This window comes from Gigantopelta aegis, chromosome 14 (genome assembly GCF_016097555.1).
Source record: "Gigantopelta aegis isolate Gae_Host chromosome 14, Gae_host_genome, whole genome shotgun sequence".
Classification (NCBI taxonomy): Eukaryota; Metazoa; Mollusca; class Gastropoda; order Neomphalida; family Peltospiridae; genus Gigantopelta; species Gigantopelta aegis.
The window spans coordinates 41,076,837-41,097,039 of NC_054712.1; the positions used below are offsets into that span (position 1 = coordinate 41,076,837).

Genomic DNA, 20,203 nt, shown 5'->3' on the forward strand with positions numbered 1-20,203 from the left:
ACATCCAATGACACTGAGAAACATTGGGCACCATGTCTAATTAACAATACATCCATTGACACTGAAAAACATTGGGCACCAAGTCTAACCAACAATACATCCAATGACACTGAGAAACATTGGGCACCAAGTCTAACCAACAATACATCCATTGACACTGAAAAACATTGGGCACCAAGTCTAACCAACAATACATCCAATGACACTGAGAAACATTGGGCACCAAGTCTAACCAACAATACATCCATTGACACTGAGAAACATTGGGCACCAAGTCTAACCAACAATACATCCAATGACACTGAGAAACATTGGGCACCATGTCTAACCAACAATACATCCAATGACACTGAGAAAAATTGGGCACCATGTCTAATTAACGTTGTTCCTTCACACGTTTGAATGTCTGTAATTTGTGCAATTTATTTCTTTAGTTTAATTTGTGGAACACATATAGTAACAATCAAACACAAATTGGCGGTACATTTCTCCAACACTTTGCTCTCTTCGTGTCTCACTACACAGTTCACTTCTGGGTGAGAGTTGATTCTTCATGACCCGCTAGAGTTGCCAATTGCGACATATATTATACGAATTCACTTCTAGCCAAGGGGTGGGGGCATTTTCAATGGAAAGCCTTCCAGCTAGATTTTGCTCATGTCATTTTATAATATTACGCATTTACGTTTTGGAACACAAGCGTAGGGCGAAACAGATGACAATAGTGAATCGGTTCCTGCATTACTTGTACGTACCGACGAAAGCCAGATGCAGTCATACAGCAAAGACAGCGAGACGTAAATGGTTTCATATGTCATATAATTATGTTCGTTTATTAATAATCGTAAATTGAAGTTGGACAATTTAACATCGATTCCAATGAAAGATGCCAAATGTGTAGTGACGTCATAAGTTAGACATACCTATCCCAACAATACAAGTTTAACTGACGAAAATGACAGCTTACTAATGTGGCATCATTATAAATGGCTCCAGTATATGTTCGATTTGGTTGTTAGTCAAGCTTATGAGCCCTCTCTGGGTAAATGTTAAGATTGTCTCAGAAATACGTAGAATCCATCTATAACAGCATTTACGTTTTGTTTTTTCTAAATTCATTACATAGTGTTATGATATCCCAGATGATTATAACTTTCTGGTATGATAGTCGAGGTATTTTATTACAAAGGTATTACACACAGGGTTTTTATAATGCAGTGATAAAATACACCATATATATAGTGGTATGAAACGACAGATACTAGTATGTATACTATAGTGGTATGGTACACCAGATATGTATAATATAGTGGTGTGATTCACCAGATACTAATATTTATAATATAGTGGTATGATAAGCCAGATAAGTATAATATAGTCGTATGATACACCTGATATTTATAATATAGAGGTATGATAAACCAGGAATTTATAATATAGTGGCATGATACACTAGGTATTTATATTATAGTGGTGTGACACACCAGATATTTACAATATATAGGTACAATACAAAATATATTTATAATATAGTGATATGATACACCAGATATTTATAATATATTGTTATGATACACCAGTTATTTATAATATAGTGGTATGATACACCAGGTATTTATAATATAGTGGTATGATACACCAGGTATTTATAATATAGGTACGATACAAAATATATTTATAATATAGTGATATGATACACCAGGTATGTATAATATAGTGGTATGATACACCAGATATATGTAATACAGTGGTATGATATTCTGGGTATTTATAATAAAGTGGTATTATACACTAGGTATTTACATATAGTGGTATTTATATATAGTGGTATGATACATTGATTATTTATAATATAGTGGTATGATACACCAGGTATCCGAATCCAAATCCACGTCCTCCAAAGCCAAGTCCACGTGCGCCGAATCCATGTCCACGGACGCCTAGTCCAAGTCCATGTGCTCCGAATCCGAGTCCGAGTCCGTGTCCGTGTCCAGCGAAACCAAGTCCAGCTCCGAGCCCGTGTCCGTGTCCGTATCCGTGTCCGTATCCTGTGACAATATACGTGTATATTATAATGTATATAACACTCGTGACAGTGAAATTAAACGGGTAGGCGAATTGGAAACAATCTGTACGAATATTGTGGTAATAAATTCTCTTTTATTGAATTGCATCATTGTCAGCATAATTTAAATCAGATGTTTTAATAAATAGTTCGGCATTCCGCCAAAACTATTTGTTAATTTTAGTATTGAATTGTAAACATTATACGATGTTTACATGAACATTACAATGAAATAATTTACCTTTCTAGGGTACAACGACGTTATTGGAGGAACTGTAGCGAATGACTGGTAGAAGTGAATACTCACTGCCGACAATCGGCTTATCATTCTGTGGATTTCATAGATTTCATGAGATTTGTAATGACGTCATAAAATAGGAATCAGTTGTACTGAACGCGAGGTTTGTTACCCGGTGTACAAGCACATTACATTTCCCATACTCCCGAGTTATTTATGAAACCATGATGTCTGGGGTCGATTAAATTGTTGTTATGTATCAATACCAAACAGAAATACGACTACAGTTTTAATAACCTCGTGGGTTTTCGTTGTCAAAGGGTGTTGTCAAGTTAAAGTTTAATCAGTGGCCATTTTTATAAATGACATCGCATTATGTCACCAGACAATGCGGAAGCGTCACCTAGATGGCCACATTCCAGCTGCAGGAATCACTAATGACGACTAACATGAATAATCGATTCTAGGTCTCACTACATAGGTGTAATCTGTCATTGAAACCCATGTTAAATAATTCAACTTCAAATGAAAATTGCCTATAGGGTGTATACTACCAAATCAAATCCCATAGACGACAATAGTAACATATGTGGCTAAAACTCCTACCTGCAACGTATCAACCGACATAAACGCCACGGATATAAATACTACCACCCCTTATACACTTAAAGTGAATCAGAAAAAAATGGGGGTCAAGCTGCTCGTTTCTGAGATAACGTGTAGCGTCTATGACTACCCTAGTTTCGCACAAAATTCGAGTACTTTTTTTTACAGGTACCCCATACATGTTTCAAGCCCAAGGCTACTTGACACATTGGTACTAGATGAAATAAAATTGCACATTTTTTTTTACCCAGATGAAACTATTATTTTTTACAACCAACACACTCACATTTATAACCAATCACAGGACTTGTGGTGTTCACTTCTCTATCAAAAGTTGGGTGCACCTCGAACTTTGACCCAGCCGGAAGTTATTTGGTTTAGTACTACCTATACTGATAACAGACATTTTTCAAAAAGTGTCCAGCTATGTGTCTTTATGACAACCAGGATCTGGTGTATTCTGACATAAACTGACAACCTCACTGAAACTGTTGTTTCTACAGTGCAACCTAATATAATGTACACATCAAAAAGCATATATATTGCATATAGGTTTGTACAAATGCAATATGTCACATTAAACAACAAAATGTTTTAAAATAAAACTCCTGAAGATATTTACTTTCAGTTGGGTGTGTGTACTCAGGTATATATGTAGAGACAACAAAGATAGTCAGAGTACCTCTACCCCTTTAAAGAATTCCATTAAAACACATGCACTTGATTGACCCCTAGATTATGAAGACCTTAACAGGCACATCAAAGAAATATCAGTATTAAAAAAATACACTGTCTGAGGAAGGAAACACAAACATGACTGTACCTGTATGAAGTAATGACTTAATGTCCTGAACATTAGTGTTGGGAGGAAATCCTGTATGCTGGGTGTGGGTGTCTTCAAGTTACCAGGTGTGGGAATTTCAAATCCATCGGCCATGCTGATTTTCATAATGAGCCATCAAAACTATTGGCAGCCACCAATATTCCTGACTATATTTTATTTATAGCCTACTGTAGTTGGAGGTTTTAATAGTTGTGATATCTGGAATAATCATGCAGCTTTAACACATTTATTTTTGATTAATTACTGAAAAAAACTATTTTTAAATGACAAAATTACCCGAACATCTATTTTCTTGCATTATTTTTTAATCCGGATGAATACAATATGTACATTAGATGTATTCCTACAATCTGTAATCCAGCATTTTATTTAGCTAGTAACATTAGGTAATACAGCTTTAACAATAAAATAAATTATCAACTTAATCCAAGGCAGATAATCAAATCTGAAAAAATTGGTTCTGAATCTAGTATAAACTCAAAATGCTTTTCATGAGAGCTAACTAAGTGATTATTAAAAAAAAAAAAATATCTGGAGATTTTTTTTATATGTTTAACAACCTTATTGTTATGTACAAATAAGAACAGAAGGCACAATAGTGACAACAAATTTAATTATGTTTTTGGTAAAGCTTTTCTTAAAATTTACTTTAAATTTTGCATAAAACTACAAATTTGTCTAAAATATAACTTAGCACCCAATAAATATGTCAAAATGACAATAAAAATCAACTTCTTTACAAATTTGAGTTTTTCATAATTTCATACATAAAAAATTAACAATGTTAATGGAAACTAAAGACATTAACCCACTATTGGCACATGCTATTTTTAATATAAAAATAAATTGCTATTAAAATCTTAGTTCAGGTTGCCTATATATAATACCATATTTAAGAGCAGTTGTATGTGCAAAGTCAAATACCATGTAAAAAGAAATTATTGAAATCGTTACAGTATGAATTATAGGCCAAAACCAACTTTTCTTCAGTGCTAACTTTGATTCAAACTCCATTCAGAGCCATGTACAGAGATTATTGTCAAGGTCAAGGTCATTGTGAACTTGCATGATCGAGTGATGGCTAATTAATCCACCAGTATAGTTTAATTAAATAAAATGACAAAATCATAATATTTTTTATTATGCACTGAATATGTGCTATAGGGTGTATACTACCAAATCAAATCCCATAGACGACAATAGTAACATATGTGGCTAAAACTCCTACCTGCAACGTATCAACCGACATAAACGCCACGGATATAAATACTACCACCCCTTACACTTAAAGTGAATCAGAAACAAATGGGGGTCAAGCTGCTCGTTTCTGAGATAACGGGTAGCGTCTATGACTACCCTAGTTTCGCACAAAATTCGAGTACTTTTTTTACAGGTACCCCATACATGTTTCAAGCCCAAGGCTACTTGACACATTGGTACTAGATGAAATAAAATTGCACATTTTTTTTACCCAGATGAAACTATTATTTTTTACAACCAACACACTCACATTTATAACCAATCACAGGACTTGTGGTGTTCACTTCTCTATCAAAAGTTGGGTGCACCTCGAACTTTGACCCAGCCGGAAGTTATTTGGTTTAGTACTATCTATAGAACGGGTTCTCGTTGGCACTAACAACATACATCATTGCGAACTTACATTATATAAGCATTTGTTTTCACTCCAAAATTAAGAACATTTCCGTTTCAGTTTTGTGCTATATGACAGCATCTGGCTGTAGTACCGGTCCGAACAGATGGTTCACTCTAGCTGTCTCTCGCGCTATACACCCATGTCCCAAAAGGTCAATGCACAATATTACAAAATAACATGGGCAAAATACAGCCAGGTGGTTTACAAATTTACAATCATTTTGTTTTAATTCTTCCCCAGTTCCTAGAAGTGAATATGTGAACCATAGCATGTGTCACAATTAGGAACTATAGTGGACCGTGATAACTGAACTCTCACCCGGAAGTGAACTGTGTAGTGAGACCCTAAATGTTAAATAATCATCACATCCTCCAAGTGTGTTTCCTCGATATAACTTCACCCACTACTGTCTTTATCATACAACAGTAATTAGATATATTGAACTCACCGTAACCATAGCCTGGGTATCCGTAACCATATCCAGCATGTCCGTAAACGGGGCCACCATAGCCAGCGAGTCCGTGCAGACCAGCGGCTCCATGGAGATCGCCGATTCCGTGGAGACCAGCGGCTCCATGGTAATCAGCACCATGTCCGTAGTTGTAGGTGGGGTACCAGGCGAGAGCAGTGCAGCACACAAGTGCGAACAGAACGGTGGACAGGGCGGTCTAGAAACATTAAGTTTTGCTTATAAATATACAGATATACATCGTCATAAAAAATGGGATCGGGACGAATTACGAACACTAGTTAGACTACTGGCTATTGCTTATATTATGTTCTGTTTTGTTTATGATCTGTATTAATTTCTATATATTATGTTTATGATCTATCTCATATTCTGTTTTTGTCTATGGTCTATATTATGTTCTATTTTTGCCTATAGTCTATATTGTGTTCTATTTATGTTTACGTTCTATATTATGTCTTATTTTTGTCTATTGTCTACGCGATTTTATTCAATTTGTGACTGTTATATATCGATAAATTCGCAAAAAAATGACGAACACCATGTACTATTTTGTATGCTGTATATAATGGTTTCAAGAAGATAAATGGGCGTTTCGTTAAAATTAAATCTTTGAATTCGAAATCTTATATATCAAACACCGAAGAAATAAACAGCTAGGACAGCATTGCTGTAGACGAACAACCTGGTTACATTGAGATTCCAACAGAAGAATTACGTTCAAAATGGCGACCAAAAATATAACCCCGTACACTGACTATAACTATGAGTATTTTTGGTTATGGGCATCAATAAAATAGTTTCAACTGACAAAATGTATCTTTACTTTGTGTTCGTTCTAAAATTTGACCGATATTTACGTAAATTGTAGTCGAATTTCAAGACACACTGTCGGCTCACTTGAGAAGATTCGCCAGCAAGTTTACATAAACCATGACAAATTGTTTCTCATCAGTTTTCTCTTCAATTTACATAAACCATGTCAAATTGATTCTCATCAGTTTCTAATCAGTTTGCATATCATCAATGTTTTACAATGATTCATGAATGCATGCCATCGCACCTGTATATAATGCATTTAGTTCTATCTTGTGCACGTTTGGGTTTTTAAGCTAGTCTTGGAAGTGGCAGTCTTCCTACGGGTGATATTAGAGGAATGAAACATTCCGTTACTTATCTCCTAGGGGAGTGGCGGTCCATCTACGGGCGGTGTATGAGGAATGAAACATCATGTCACGTATCTTCTAGGGGAGTGGCGGTCCTTCAATGTGTGTGTATGAGGAATGAAACATCATGTTACAGATTTCCATGGGGAATGGCCGTCCTTGTATGGGTATGTATGAGGAATGAAACATCATGTTACAGATCTCCTAGGGGAGTGGCGGCGCTTGCATGGGTGTGTATGAGGAATGAAACATCATGTTACAGATCTCCTAGGGGACTGGCGGTCCTTCTATGAGTGTTTATGGGGAATGAAACACAATGTCACGTATTTCCTAGGGGAGTGGCGGTCCTTCTATGTGTGTGTATGAGGAATGAAACATCATGTTACAGATTTCCTAAAGGAGTTGTGGTCCTTGTATGTGTGTGTATGAGGAATGAAACATCATGTTACAGATTTCCTAAAGGAGTGGCGGTCCTTGTATGTGTGTGTATGAGGAATGAAACACCATGTTACAGATTTCCATGGGGAGTGGCGGTCCTTATATGTGTGTGTATGAGGAATGAAACATCATGCTACAGATCTCCTAGGGGAGTGGCCGTCCTTGCATGGGTGTGTATGAGGAATGAAACATCATGTTACAGATCTCCTAGGGGAGTTGCGGTCCTTGTATGGGTGTGTATGAGGAATGAAACATCATGTTACAGATCTCCTAGGGGAGTGGCGGTCCTTGTATGGGTGTGTATGAGGAATGAAACATCACGTTACAGATCTCCTAGGGGAGTGGCAGCCCTTGCATGGGTGTGTATGAGGAATGAAACATCATGTTACAGATTTCCATGGGGAGTGGCCGTCCTTGTATGGGTGTGTATGAGGAATGAAACATCATGTTACAGATCTCCTAGGGGAGTGGCAGCCCTTGCATGGGTGTGTATGAGGAATGAAACATCATGTTACAGATTTCCATGGGGAGTGGCCGTCCTTGTATGGGTGTGTATGAGGAATGAAACATCATGTTACAGATTTCCATGGGGAGTGGCCGTCCTTGTATGGGTGTGTATGAGGAATGAAACATCATGTTACAGATTTCCTAGGGTAGTGGCGGTCGACCTTGACAAATGTCCTATCAACTTCTGTTTTGTCCTTCAGATTTACACGAACATTGTCAGACGCGAGCGTGCGTGCGTATGTGTGTATGATATATATATATATATATATATATATATATATATATATATATATATAGAGAGAGAGAGAGAGAGAGAGAGAGAGAGAGAGAGAGAGAGAGAGAGAGAGGGGGGGGGGGGCAGCTAAATATAGAAACAATATGTGATACAACCGGTGTTTAAAATACATTATTATGGTACACCAGCTATTTATAATATTGAGGTATTATACGTGCTATGATACACTAGGCGTTTATAATATAGTGGTGTCATACACCAGATAGTTACTGGTATAATAAACCAGGTATGTATAATGTAGTTGTAGGATGTACCAGATATTTATATTAGAGTGGTATGATACTTGATGTATTTATAATATAGTTGTATGATGCACCAGATATTTATAATATAGTGGTATGATACACACGTTATTTATAATATAGTGGTATCATATCCCAAGTATTTATAATATAGTGGTATGATATACAGATGTTTTAATATAGTAGTATGCTATTCCAGGTATTTATAATATAGTGGTATGATTCACAGATGTTTATAATAAAGTGGTATGATACACCGGGTATTTATATTATAGTAGTATGACACCCTATCTAATTATAATATAGTTCTATGGTACAGTAGTATTAGTGCTCCACGACTGGCATACCAAAGGCCGTGGGATGTACTATCCTGTCTGTGGGATGGTGCATATAAAAGATCCCTTGCTGCTAATCGAAAGGAGTAGCTCATGAAGTGGCGACAGCGGGTATCCTCTCTCAGTATCTGTGTGGTCCTTAACAATATGTCTGACGCCATATAACCGTTAATAAAATGTGTTGAGTGCGTCGTGAAATAAAACATTTCCTTCTTCTTTTTGATACACAAGATATTTATAATATAGTGGTATGATACACCAGATATTTATAATATACTGGTATGATACAGCTGGTATTTATAATATAGTGGTACACACAGACACAAACACGCACACTCACACATGCGCACACACATATATAAACAAACTCACATTCCACACGCACACCCCATACACACACTCGTGTTGGTATGGCCGTCCTAAACAATATAGATCTTCGTGTAGGGAGGATCCAATGACTTCTTGTACTTTTCGTTTTATTATGTTAAAGCATTTCACGTGAAAAAAACCCAAAAACAACAGGACACTGGAATAACTAAGTAGAACATTTATTAAAACAGTCTGTGTTGTTAAATCTTTGAGACTAGTCCTCAGTGGTACAGTGGAAAAATAACATACATTGGATATATGTTCTATAGACAGCACAACCTTTTCATATACCAGTCGCGGAGTACAATATATAAACCAAATATACTAACGGGTCGATCCATCGACCTTTCATACTTCAGACGAACGCTTTAATAGTCAAGCTTGTACTTTCTTGAAACCATCCTGTTACCGAGTTGATAACTAAAACACTTTTTGTTTCAGACTCAAAACCAGAAGACTTGAAGATTAAATAAAACATTTACATTTATTAAAACAGTTTGTGTTGTTAAATCTTTGAGACAAGTCCTCAGTGGTACAGAGCATGTCCGTATCCCAGTCCTCGTCCTCCGAATCCAAATCCACGTCCTCCAAATCCAAGTCCACGTGCGCCGAATCCAAGTCCACGGGCGCCTAGTCCAAGTCCATGTGCCCCGAATCCGAGTCCGTGTCCGTGTCCAGCGAAACCAAGTCCAGCTCCAAGCCCGTGTCCGTGTCCGTAACCGTATCCGTGTCCGTATCCTATGGATGTATGCGTGTATATAAATAATAAAAAAGAGTAAAATAAAAAAAATGTGTATGTGAATTTGGCGTCTCCTGTTAACCCTAACACTTCATAACTTTTTTTGCCAGACGATGTTGGCGGAGAAGTCTAATCTGTTGACGGCGCTACGGAATTGTCATTTGCCGCATTTTGTCAATTTACACATTTCCTAAGATTGTTACGTCATTTGTAACACACAGAATATAATCGTATTTACCTCGATCGTTTACATAGCGTCCAATCTCATTACAGTTATATATGTAGAGTGTAGCCATTTGACACATATAAATATAAAAATATTACGGTTATCTGCAATTTTAATACACTCACAATCTATTAATCCCATCCTATAATATGCTTTACGAATACAAAACACAAACATGATTACTGTTGTACTAAAGTCGGGAGTTTTCGTTATTAAAGGCATACTGTTACAGACCACTGACCTATTTAATGGTCTAACAAAGTATTACCTGAGCAAAAATAATTTGATTTGTCCTTAAATGTACTTTATTCGACCATCTTTATAACCACCATACTCCATTTATTAATGATATTTTGTAAAAATAATTGAATTATGGCAATGGTCCATAATTCAAAAACTAAAATTGCCGAGAGACTTGACATGGATTTCACTCCATCATGGTTCTGTTAAGGTGATGCAATAGCTAGATTTGGTTTCTAACAATTAATGTAATTTCTGTTTATTATCCATTTTCAGAGAAATAAGGTCCTTAAATCTGTGACAGTATGCCTTTAACGGATATAGTCAGCGTTCGAGTTTAATTTGTTGTCATATCTCTTAAACGGCATTGCTTCGCCAACCAGCTGAAGAGGTCACTAATGGCAGGTCACGGGAAGAAGACTTGGATGATCTATTCCAAACGTTCAATAATCAACACACACCCCACACATGTTTCCTCGATGCATCCTCCCCCACTACTGTGTCACCCATTTAATAGGTTATCATACATCAGTAAATAGTTCCACTCAACTCACCGTAACCATAGCCTGGGTATCCGTAGCCATATCCGGCATGTCCGTAAACGGGGCCACCATAGCCAGCGAGTCCGTGGAGACCAGCGGCTCCATGGAGACCGCCGATTCCGTGGAGACCAGCGACTCCATGGTAACCAGCACCATGTCCGTAGTTGTAGGTGGGGTACCAGGCGAGAGCAGTGCAGCACACAAGTGCGAACAGAACGGTGGACAGGGCGGTCTGTGAATAAAATGTGTATTTGACAAACACGTCCACGCTAAAACCAACGTTTGTGAAAATTGTAGGTACTGGCTTCCAGGTCAGGTCAGGTCAAAGGGTTTTACGTGCACATTCAGAACAAGCTGTTGTAGCGCACGCCTGTCGTGGGTACAAGAGCCAGCTCCTCCGTCCATGACAGGAAAGGTGGGGGGGGGGGAGAGAGAGAGTGGAGGGACCGCCTGCAAGGGAGCACCAGCAGTCCGACTACGTCGGTAACAGGCGGGGGGGGGGGGGGGGGGGGTGCTATGGAATTTTGAATGGAGCAGTTAATATGCCAAAGAGAAAGGTGCGCAATTTTGATTCAGGAAATTTGGCGCAATTTTGAACGGTCGGTCAAAAAGAAAATGGCAGAGCTAGTATAGGTTTAGACATTAGTGAATCGAGAGTAGCTCGTTAATTAGACTTCTACAATGCTGTGGTGTCTCCCTAGGTTGTCCATAGGGCCCTTAGAAAGGGCCTGACCGCTTCTGGACGTGGCATGACAACCAGGCGTCCAGTGTCGTAGCCAGGATTTTATACATTGAAGGTTGAAAGTACAAGTGGCATTATGGGAAAGGTCTGAAAGTAGTTTCCTGTAAATTAAAACAAGGTTGTCTCAGAGGAAATAGAAACCACTTGATATTTTTAAAATGACTACAGAATTTTAACTGTAAAACTGTATATAACACAAACATTTTGATGATCATACGTTCACCTCAGCTGAATACGTCAAGCGTGAAGGCACCCTAAGTTTTAAACAGTTCCATAAAACAAGCAAACCGATTTATAAATTGAAGTATTCAACAGAAAAACTCACGTTCATGTTGACTGTGTTGTTATACTAGGACCACGGGATTCTGAAAACTGTCAGCTGAAAACTGTGATGACCAGTGAAGATAGACACACACTATTTATACTGTTTACACACTCACCGTCACCGTCACGCCAAAGTGGATTATTATTACTGAATAAAATAATCATTGAACTATCCATAGGCGAACATTTGAAACACAGCAATGTAATCTCAGAGGTGAATTCGGTTCGTAATATGTTAATTAGTTCGTCAAGGGCTACTTTGTAATCTTTACAAAAGTGAAATATTCAAAATATCATCATGCCTGTGTCGGTGTTAATGTAGGGAAGCCATGACATTATTAAAAGGTTTCAATGAAGAAATACATGTTTAAGAACAGCCCAGTATGAAAATACATCCGCCATTGGGTGCAAAACAAAGATATATGAGGAACCAAACCTTCATGACTGATGGCCGTGGAAAACATTCTCCGTCCAAAACAAAGAAGACAAAAAAAACCAACAACAATAAAACAACAAAAAAACACACCAAAAAAGCAATCAAACACAGATACGATGGCCAACAAAGGTCGAGTATGTCCATTAGATACCTCATTGTTTCTTTTCTAATATGTGCATACAAAAACCTTAAAGGGAGTTTGCTGCAATGTAAGATGTTTCAGACTAATAAAATATTTCTACGATTAAACTTGCATATTAAATATATTTTGTGTTTAGAATATCAGTGTCTGTATATTCAATGTGTTTCTGGTCGTATTAATATTTGTAAGAAGCCCAAACTGGGTTTTGTCTTCAAATAATTTCGTAGGTACGAAAAAAACTATAATTTAGGAAATACAATGACATAGTTCAATATATAGCCACTATTATTTTATGCAGAAAAATATATTTGATATGTAATTACAATCGTTAAAAAGTCTCTGTTATTCGATAACATCTTTAAAAGTGCAGCAAACTCAGGAATGACCCTTTAAAAATAAAAGTAAATAATTTGAAGGAAAAAAAGCTATTTAATTTTATCATAATTCTGGCAGTACTTTGTATATTTACAAAGCATATATATCAAATACATGTTATCCTTAATGAAACTTTCGTTAGCTATATATTTTTAAACATGATTAAAAAACGAATGACAGTTTTATTGCAAATCTGAAACAAATGCATATATTCCACTAAATTCAGCGACGTATTTCGGTACAAAAGGTCATGCAAGTTTAAATGAGCAATATCAAACTTTTAGTGATATTTATGATGAATAAATTGTAATCTGTTCATAGCTGACCTCTCGTTTTGTCCGAGGATTCACCTAATTAGCATATCACGAGCAGAATTCGCCTTTGAGATTACAGCACCATGTTTTAAATGTTCACCTGTTAAACAGTCATAAAGTATAACATCTGATTATAAATTCCAGTGATGATTTTATTCAGCAATAATTATACACTTGTGACGGTGTGAGTGTAAATAGTATAAATACTGTGTGCCTGTCTTTACTGGTCATCACAGTTATCAGTTCAGACTTCAGAATCCCGTCGTCCTAGTACAACAACAGTCAACATGAACGTGAGTGTTCCTAGTTAAAGTTTCCATGATATTCATCGAATTGTTTTCCATGCGTTGCTAGCGTTGCTAGTTTTGTGGAACTGTTTAAAACTGTCTGTGTACGTAATTTAGAAGTAGACTATTGCATAAGTGTTAACCGTTATAACATGTAGGATTCACACCTGTAGGATTCAAACATGTAGTATTAACACCTGTAGCATTCACACCTATAACATTCACACCTGTAGTATTAACACCTGTAACATTCGCATCAGTAGTATTGACACCTGTAACATTCACACCTGTAGTATTGACACCTGTAACATTCACACCTGTAGTATTGACACCTGTAACATTCACACCTGTAGTATTGACAGCTGTAACATTCACACCCGTAGTATTGACACCTGTAACATTCACACCTGTAGTATTGACGCCTGTAGTATTGACACCTGTAACATTTACACCTGTAACATTCACACCTGTAGTATTGACACCTGTAACATTCACGCCTTTAGTATTGACACGTGTAGAATTCACACCTGTAACACGCACACCTGTTGTGTTGACACCTGTAGTATTGACACCTGTAACATTCACAACTGTAGTATTTACATCTGTAGTATTCAAACCTGTAGGATTTACACCTGTAGTATTCACACCTGTAGTATTCAAATGAGTTGTATTGTGAAAGTATTATGACCATAAATATATCTGTTTTATATACAAACACAAAATAATTATTTTGCGTGACATATCTTAACAGTTCTTATTTACCATATATATATATATATATATATATATATATATATATATATATATATATATATAATATCTAATTTGCTTATTATTATATTTTAACACTGCATAGTTTGTTTACGTTGTAGAGTGAAAGATCAACATTATTGGGGTAAAAGTGGTTTCGTCCCAAAATACTATAATTGTGTAGTCAGTGAATGCAGAATGAATTTATATTTTTACAAGAAAGTTTTTTTGTATTCTTATTCGTAGACCGCCTTGTCCACCGTTCTGTTCGCACTTGTGTGCTGCACTGCTCTCGCCTGGTACCCCACCTACAACTACGGACATGGTGCTGGTTACCATGGAGTCGCTGGTCTCCACGGAATCGGCGGTCTCCATGGAGCCGCTGGTAACCACGGACTCGCTGGCTATGGTGGCCCCGTTTACGGACATGCCGGATATGGTTACGGATACCCAGGCTATGGTTACGGTGAGTTCAATGTAATTGATTACTTCTACTAATGAAATTATTCTCACTGTTAAGAGAAACAAATACCCAATAAAGGTTTCAAGCAAAGTGGTCACAATTTGTTAGCGATGTAACAGAAAAGGACTATGCAATATGCATTACACTTATGTTCTTAACATATTTAATTGTCCATCCTCCATATATGCACCTCTTTTCAAATGTGACTGTATATATAACATAACATATATGTCAGTATAGTTTATTAGATTTAAGCTTTCCAACTCAGACATACATTTCATATTCAGTTAAAATATATGTTATGTTATATATACAACATGCCCGTCATGGGCACATGTATCAACAGAAGACGATCTGTTGGATATTTATACAAAACCATGATTTGATTATAAAAACCAATACAAATATCTGTACTAATCACATCACAGAACAGCAAGACTCACAAGCATAGCAGATATTAACAAAACAATCATAATGCGATGTCGTTTGTGTAGATTTCCCTTTGATCCACAACGCTCGTGAATATATATATATATATATATATATATATATATATATATATATATATATATATATATATATATATATATTATTATTATTATTTCCCTTTTCATCAACCCACACTCGTGAAAACATACACATATTATTATTTCCCTTTTCATCAACCCACACTCGTGAAAACATACATATATTATTATTTCCTTTTTGATCAACCCACAATTGTGAAAACATACACATATTATTATTTCCCTTTTGATCAACCCACAGTCGTAAAAACATACACATATTATTATTTCCCTTTTGATCAACCCACAGTCGTAAAAACATACATATATTATTATTATTTCCCTTTAATCCACCACGCTCGTGAAAATCTATTAATATTTCCGTTTTGATGAACCCATACTCCTGAAAACATACACATATTATTCCACAGGATACGGACACGGTCTCGGAGGTGGACTTGGTTTCGCTGGACACGGACACGGGCTCGGAGCTGGACTTGGTTTCGCTGGACACGGGCTCAGAGCTGGACTTGGTTTCGCTGGACACGGACACGGGCTCGGAGCTGGACTTGGTTTCGCTGGACACGGGCTCGGACTCGGATTCGGAGCACATGGACTTGGATTAGGCGCCCGTGGACTTGGATTCGGCGCACGTGGACTTGGATTTGGAGGACGTGGATTTGGATTCGGAGGACGAGGACTGGGATACGCACACGCTTTCTACCACTAAGGACTTATCACAAATATGTACTGACACAAATTGTTTTAATAAATGTAGATGTTTTATTTAGTTATTCCAGCCTTGTGTTGTTTGTGTTATATGTGAATGTGAATTAAATCTAAGTTGAGCATCGCAAGCCTGTAGTACAATAACTGATCTACGATTGGCATGTTACGATGTCGTGTCTGAACCAAAGTAATAGACGATTTAGCCTAGAGGTTAGAAAAAACGTCTGATGTGCGATAGGCTATGTTGCTGATCTCCGACAGTAATGTACTATGTGTGTTTTCCGTTCTGTTTTCCATTGTGTGAATCAATGATCAGTCCGCTGAGGGTCATGGAATGTACTGTTTATAGAAAAGTTGTATAGAAAACACTTTTGACAATAATGAGAATACTTTTCCTTTAACGACTATAGGTGTCCGTCACAATAATATATACAAAAACGTTTTGATACCAATGTCACAGTAGTATGATAAAAACAATGAAAAAACTAACAAGCGATATTTATGATATTTCGAGACATATTGATAAAACAATCAACAAATTATTAAACAACTTTGCAAATGTTATGAAGGAAAGTGCTGAGAAAATATATTGACAACAGTAATAAATATACTAGTATTAGAAAACATACATAATCATATAATAAAGCATGATTTGAAAAGGAACGTAGAACAGTAACATTTTTATAAAGCAAGACAAATTTAACGATACAAAATGGACTACTGATGGACAAACGATGCTAAATTTTGGTAAGATGTATAGAACACTGTCAAATTTCACAAACACATTCATTAAATGAAAACAAATATACAAATGAAACAGAAGTTGATAAATTATTTGAATATTAAAAATAAGTTAAGAAAATCAGTAATGGTTAATCTGAAGATATAAACATCGATATAAGTTCTGAAAATAATATCCTCAATGGTGATATCTCTAAAATGAAATTCATTCTACTATTCAAAAACTCAAAAGCATCAACGTTATGGGCGTAGATGACATCTCAAATAAATATTTGGGCAATTCCGTGGTCCAATAGATCATTTATAAAAACGCATTAAAGTGAGACAAGTTTGGTATCATTTGAAAGGTTATTGTCACTAGTGTCAAATATTATGTTAATCCTTTTTCAGTAGATGTGTTTTAGTCACTTATAATGCAACTAATTGCATTAACAATGAATGCAGCAATATTTTACGAAAAATTATATTAACACCTTTATAAGCATTTTCTTTTTTATACATATGTGAGTAGAAATAAAAATCTTTATACAGAAATAATCCCAGACATGTCCTTTATTAATTGACATAATATACAAAAGAAATATTTATATTTCAAGCAGACTTTTATCCATAATATTTACAAATGTTACTCGTGTGTACGTCCGACACCAAAATATAATTTTTTAAATCTTCACATCTGCTAACTGGATGTAAAATGTGACTAACTGAGATGCAATGTTAATTTTATATGGTTGATTAAAAAAATATAAAAACAATTACTGAATATGTAACAATTGCCATGCTACTGTGGTGTTGTTATAGTATACGTCCGACACCATGTAAGTCTGACACCATAAAGCATATTTATTTTTTTCCAATTGTGAAGTAAAGTATTGATATCTATGCAATACCAGTGTGATATTAGGAGACATTTTTTATAACTAGAGCCAATTATGACCATCAGTATTAATTGTTTTTCAATATAAGTGGATTAAGAGGAATTTATCAAAGTATGCAAAAGGCAGCTTGCCGCAAAAAGTTTGGATTATGTTTCAAAAGGTACAAATTATACTTGCAACTAACTGTTCATCTCCATACAAAAATAACAAACCCAGTAATTGCATTTACTGCTAGAATTATACAAACTGGAAAATTTGTAGAAGATCACAACTAACATGGTAAATGTAACGTCAATTTGAGGAAACCACTTTTACATTCAGTGGCTGTACTTTACTATTTTGAAATTCTCTAGTTAGTTATACACAGATTATGTGTGGTATCAATAAATATAAAATTACTGATCACAAATAAATAAACATATTAAGATATGTCACTTGTACCTTGTTCAGGTCCCTAGTCTTGGGGGCTGCCACAGCCACAGTTACCCCCATCTTATATGCCTTTAGCTTTGGAATAATGACATTTTTCTGTGGTGCTGTCATCTCGTAGTCATTCACGTAGCTAGTGGCAATTTTTCTTGTGTCACTTGTCATTTGTACGTGTACACTAGTCACAAGGTAGCCGCCTTGACCCCAACCCATGTAGTCATGGGTGTTACCTTGAATTTTTGAATGGGGTTCATCTTTGTACTGAACTAGTAAAGTTTATGGCTAATATTTAAAGTTCGTTTCAAAACAAAAAACTGTTTTAAAGAAAACTCATGTCCATGACGGGGTTCATCTCCACTCTTCTGACCCCAACCCCATCTGTGATGCACTTGGTAATTGTTTTTCATTTTATTCAAACAAAAACAATCAATCCTAGCTCAAATTGTGTTTTTGTTTTTAATATCATCTTGTTTGTTGATTATAATGACCGTTTTTCAAAACTTATAAAGTTGTATTTCTCACGAATACGTCAGACACCAAACAAATGCACGTCCGACACCAAGCATGTTGATATCTATTGTTTTAGTGTGTGATTAAAACACAAGGTATTTACATCTGATATACAGATAGACATCTACCCAATATGAATAGGACACAATATTTCTAATATGCCCGCACACATCACAGAGAATTAGACATAACCATGTGTGTGTGAAAAATTGCAGTTTGTGTGCATACGTCCGACACCATGCATATTTTCCCCTGTACACTGCAAGTGACATAAGGATGGAATAAAGTTTATATATAACAATGGAGCCCTAGTTGGTTCTTACAATGTATAACAATAAAAAGTTGTGGAACTTTTTGTACATTTATGTAATGCTTTGCTGAAGTGCCTGAAATGTACGTCCGACACCAAAGCACCATTTAACGACGAGACAGTCACACATTTTATGTTGTATTGAAAATCCCCTTACTTATACTGATAAACGATGGCTCAATTAAATCCAGTGTCTGATTTTGTAAGTCACGGGTTTTCTTTTATTTAAGCACATTTATCAAATTGATAAACGTTTTTTACTAAGTATATATACATATACACACAACCGTAATTCTCTTAAATCCTGATGTTTTTTGTTGTTCCTTTTTATCAACTTATACGCACATCCAATTGTGGCTGCCATCTTGATATCCAAGATGGTCGCCATCCACAAGCTATTTTGCTCAATACCTCATTTAGTAGTAAAGACATCAATACAGTTTTAACGCCTAGACTGACACTTTAGGGGTCTAAGAATCCAATGGTGACATTGAATATATAGCTGTCATCTTGAAATTCAAGATGGCCACCATCCACAAGATATCTTTCTCAATATCTCATAAAGTATTCAAGATATCAATACAGTTTTAATGCCTGTAACATTAATCATCGGTTATTGGATTTCAAACATTTGGTAATTCTGACATATAGTGTTAGAGAGGAAACCCGCTACATCTTTTATATGCATCATCCCCCAGAGAGGATAGCATATACTATGGCCTTTGATATACCAGCCATAATGCACAAGCTCGAACGAGAAATAGCCCAATGGTTCCACTGACTGGGATCGATCCTAGACCGACCGCGCAACAAGCATGCGCTTTATCGCTGGGCTAAATTCTGTCCCCATCAGTTAGCAGGTCTACACACAATATGTGAAGGAATGAACTATCAACAAAACATCACAAGCAGTTGACCAAAATGCACAGTCACCATCACTTAACTTTTCAAGTCTTTGTTGCATTCCCCATCACAAGATCAAAGTGACGTCCATGGAAGTGCAGCGAATAGTGCATTCTTTTGTGAATCTACAGCGGATAGGTTTATTTCAGATCTTTGCAGCTTCCGGTAGTGCTGTCTAAATCGGTTTGAAATGACCGTCATATGTTTTTTTCCCAACCCCACTCACTTGAAACATGACAGCTCAGGTTGTGCATGTAGTGCCTGGTCCCAGGATAATGATCCTTGGTACACTGAACGGCTAACATACTGCACCAGAGCATGGTATGTAAGTGGAATGGATTCCAGAAATCTGTCTTTCTTTGCAAAAAGTTTCTTTCATGCTGTAT

At 36.3% G+C, this 20,203-nt stretch overlaps 1 protein-coding gene across 1 annotated transcript; it reads right to left on the reverse strand.

Annotated features, from left to right (window-relative positions):
- Positions 1-1,940: 1,940 nt before the first annotated feature.
- Positions 1,941-12,051, reverse strand: LOC121389250 (glycine-rich cell wall structural protein 1.8-like). Its single transcript, XM_041520849.1, has 5 exons — positions 12,046-12,051; positions 10,991-11,210; positions 9,768-9,969; positions 5,859-6,078; positions 1,941-2,048 (listed from the first exon to the last, which is right to left on the reverse strand). The coding sequence occupies exons 1-5, from the start codon at positions 12,049-12,051 to the stop codon at positions 1,941-1,943; spliced, it is 756 nt and encodes a 251-aa protein (XP_041376783.1).
- Positions 12,052-20,203: the final 8,152 nt, after the last annotated feature.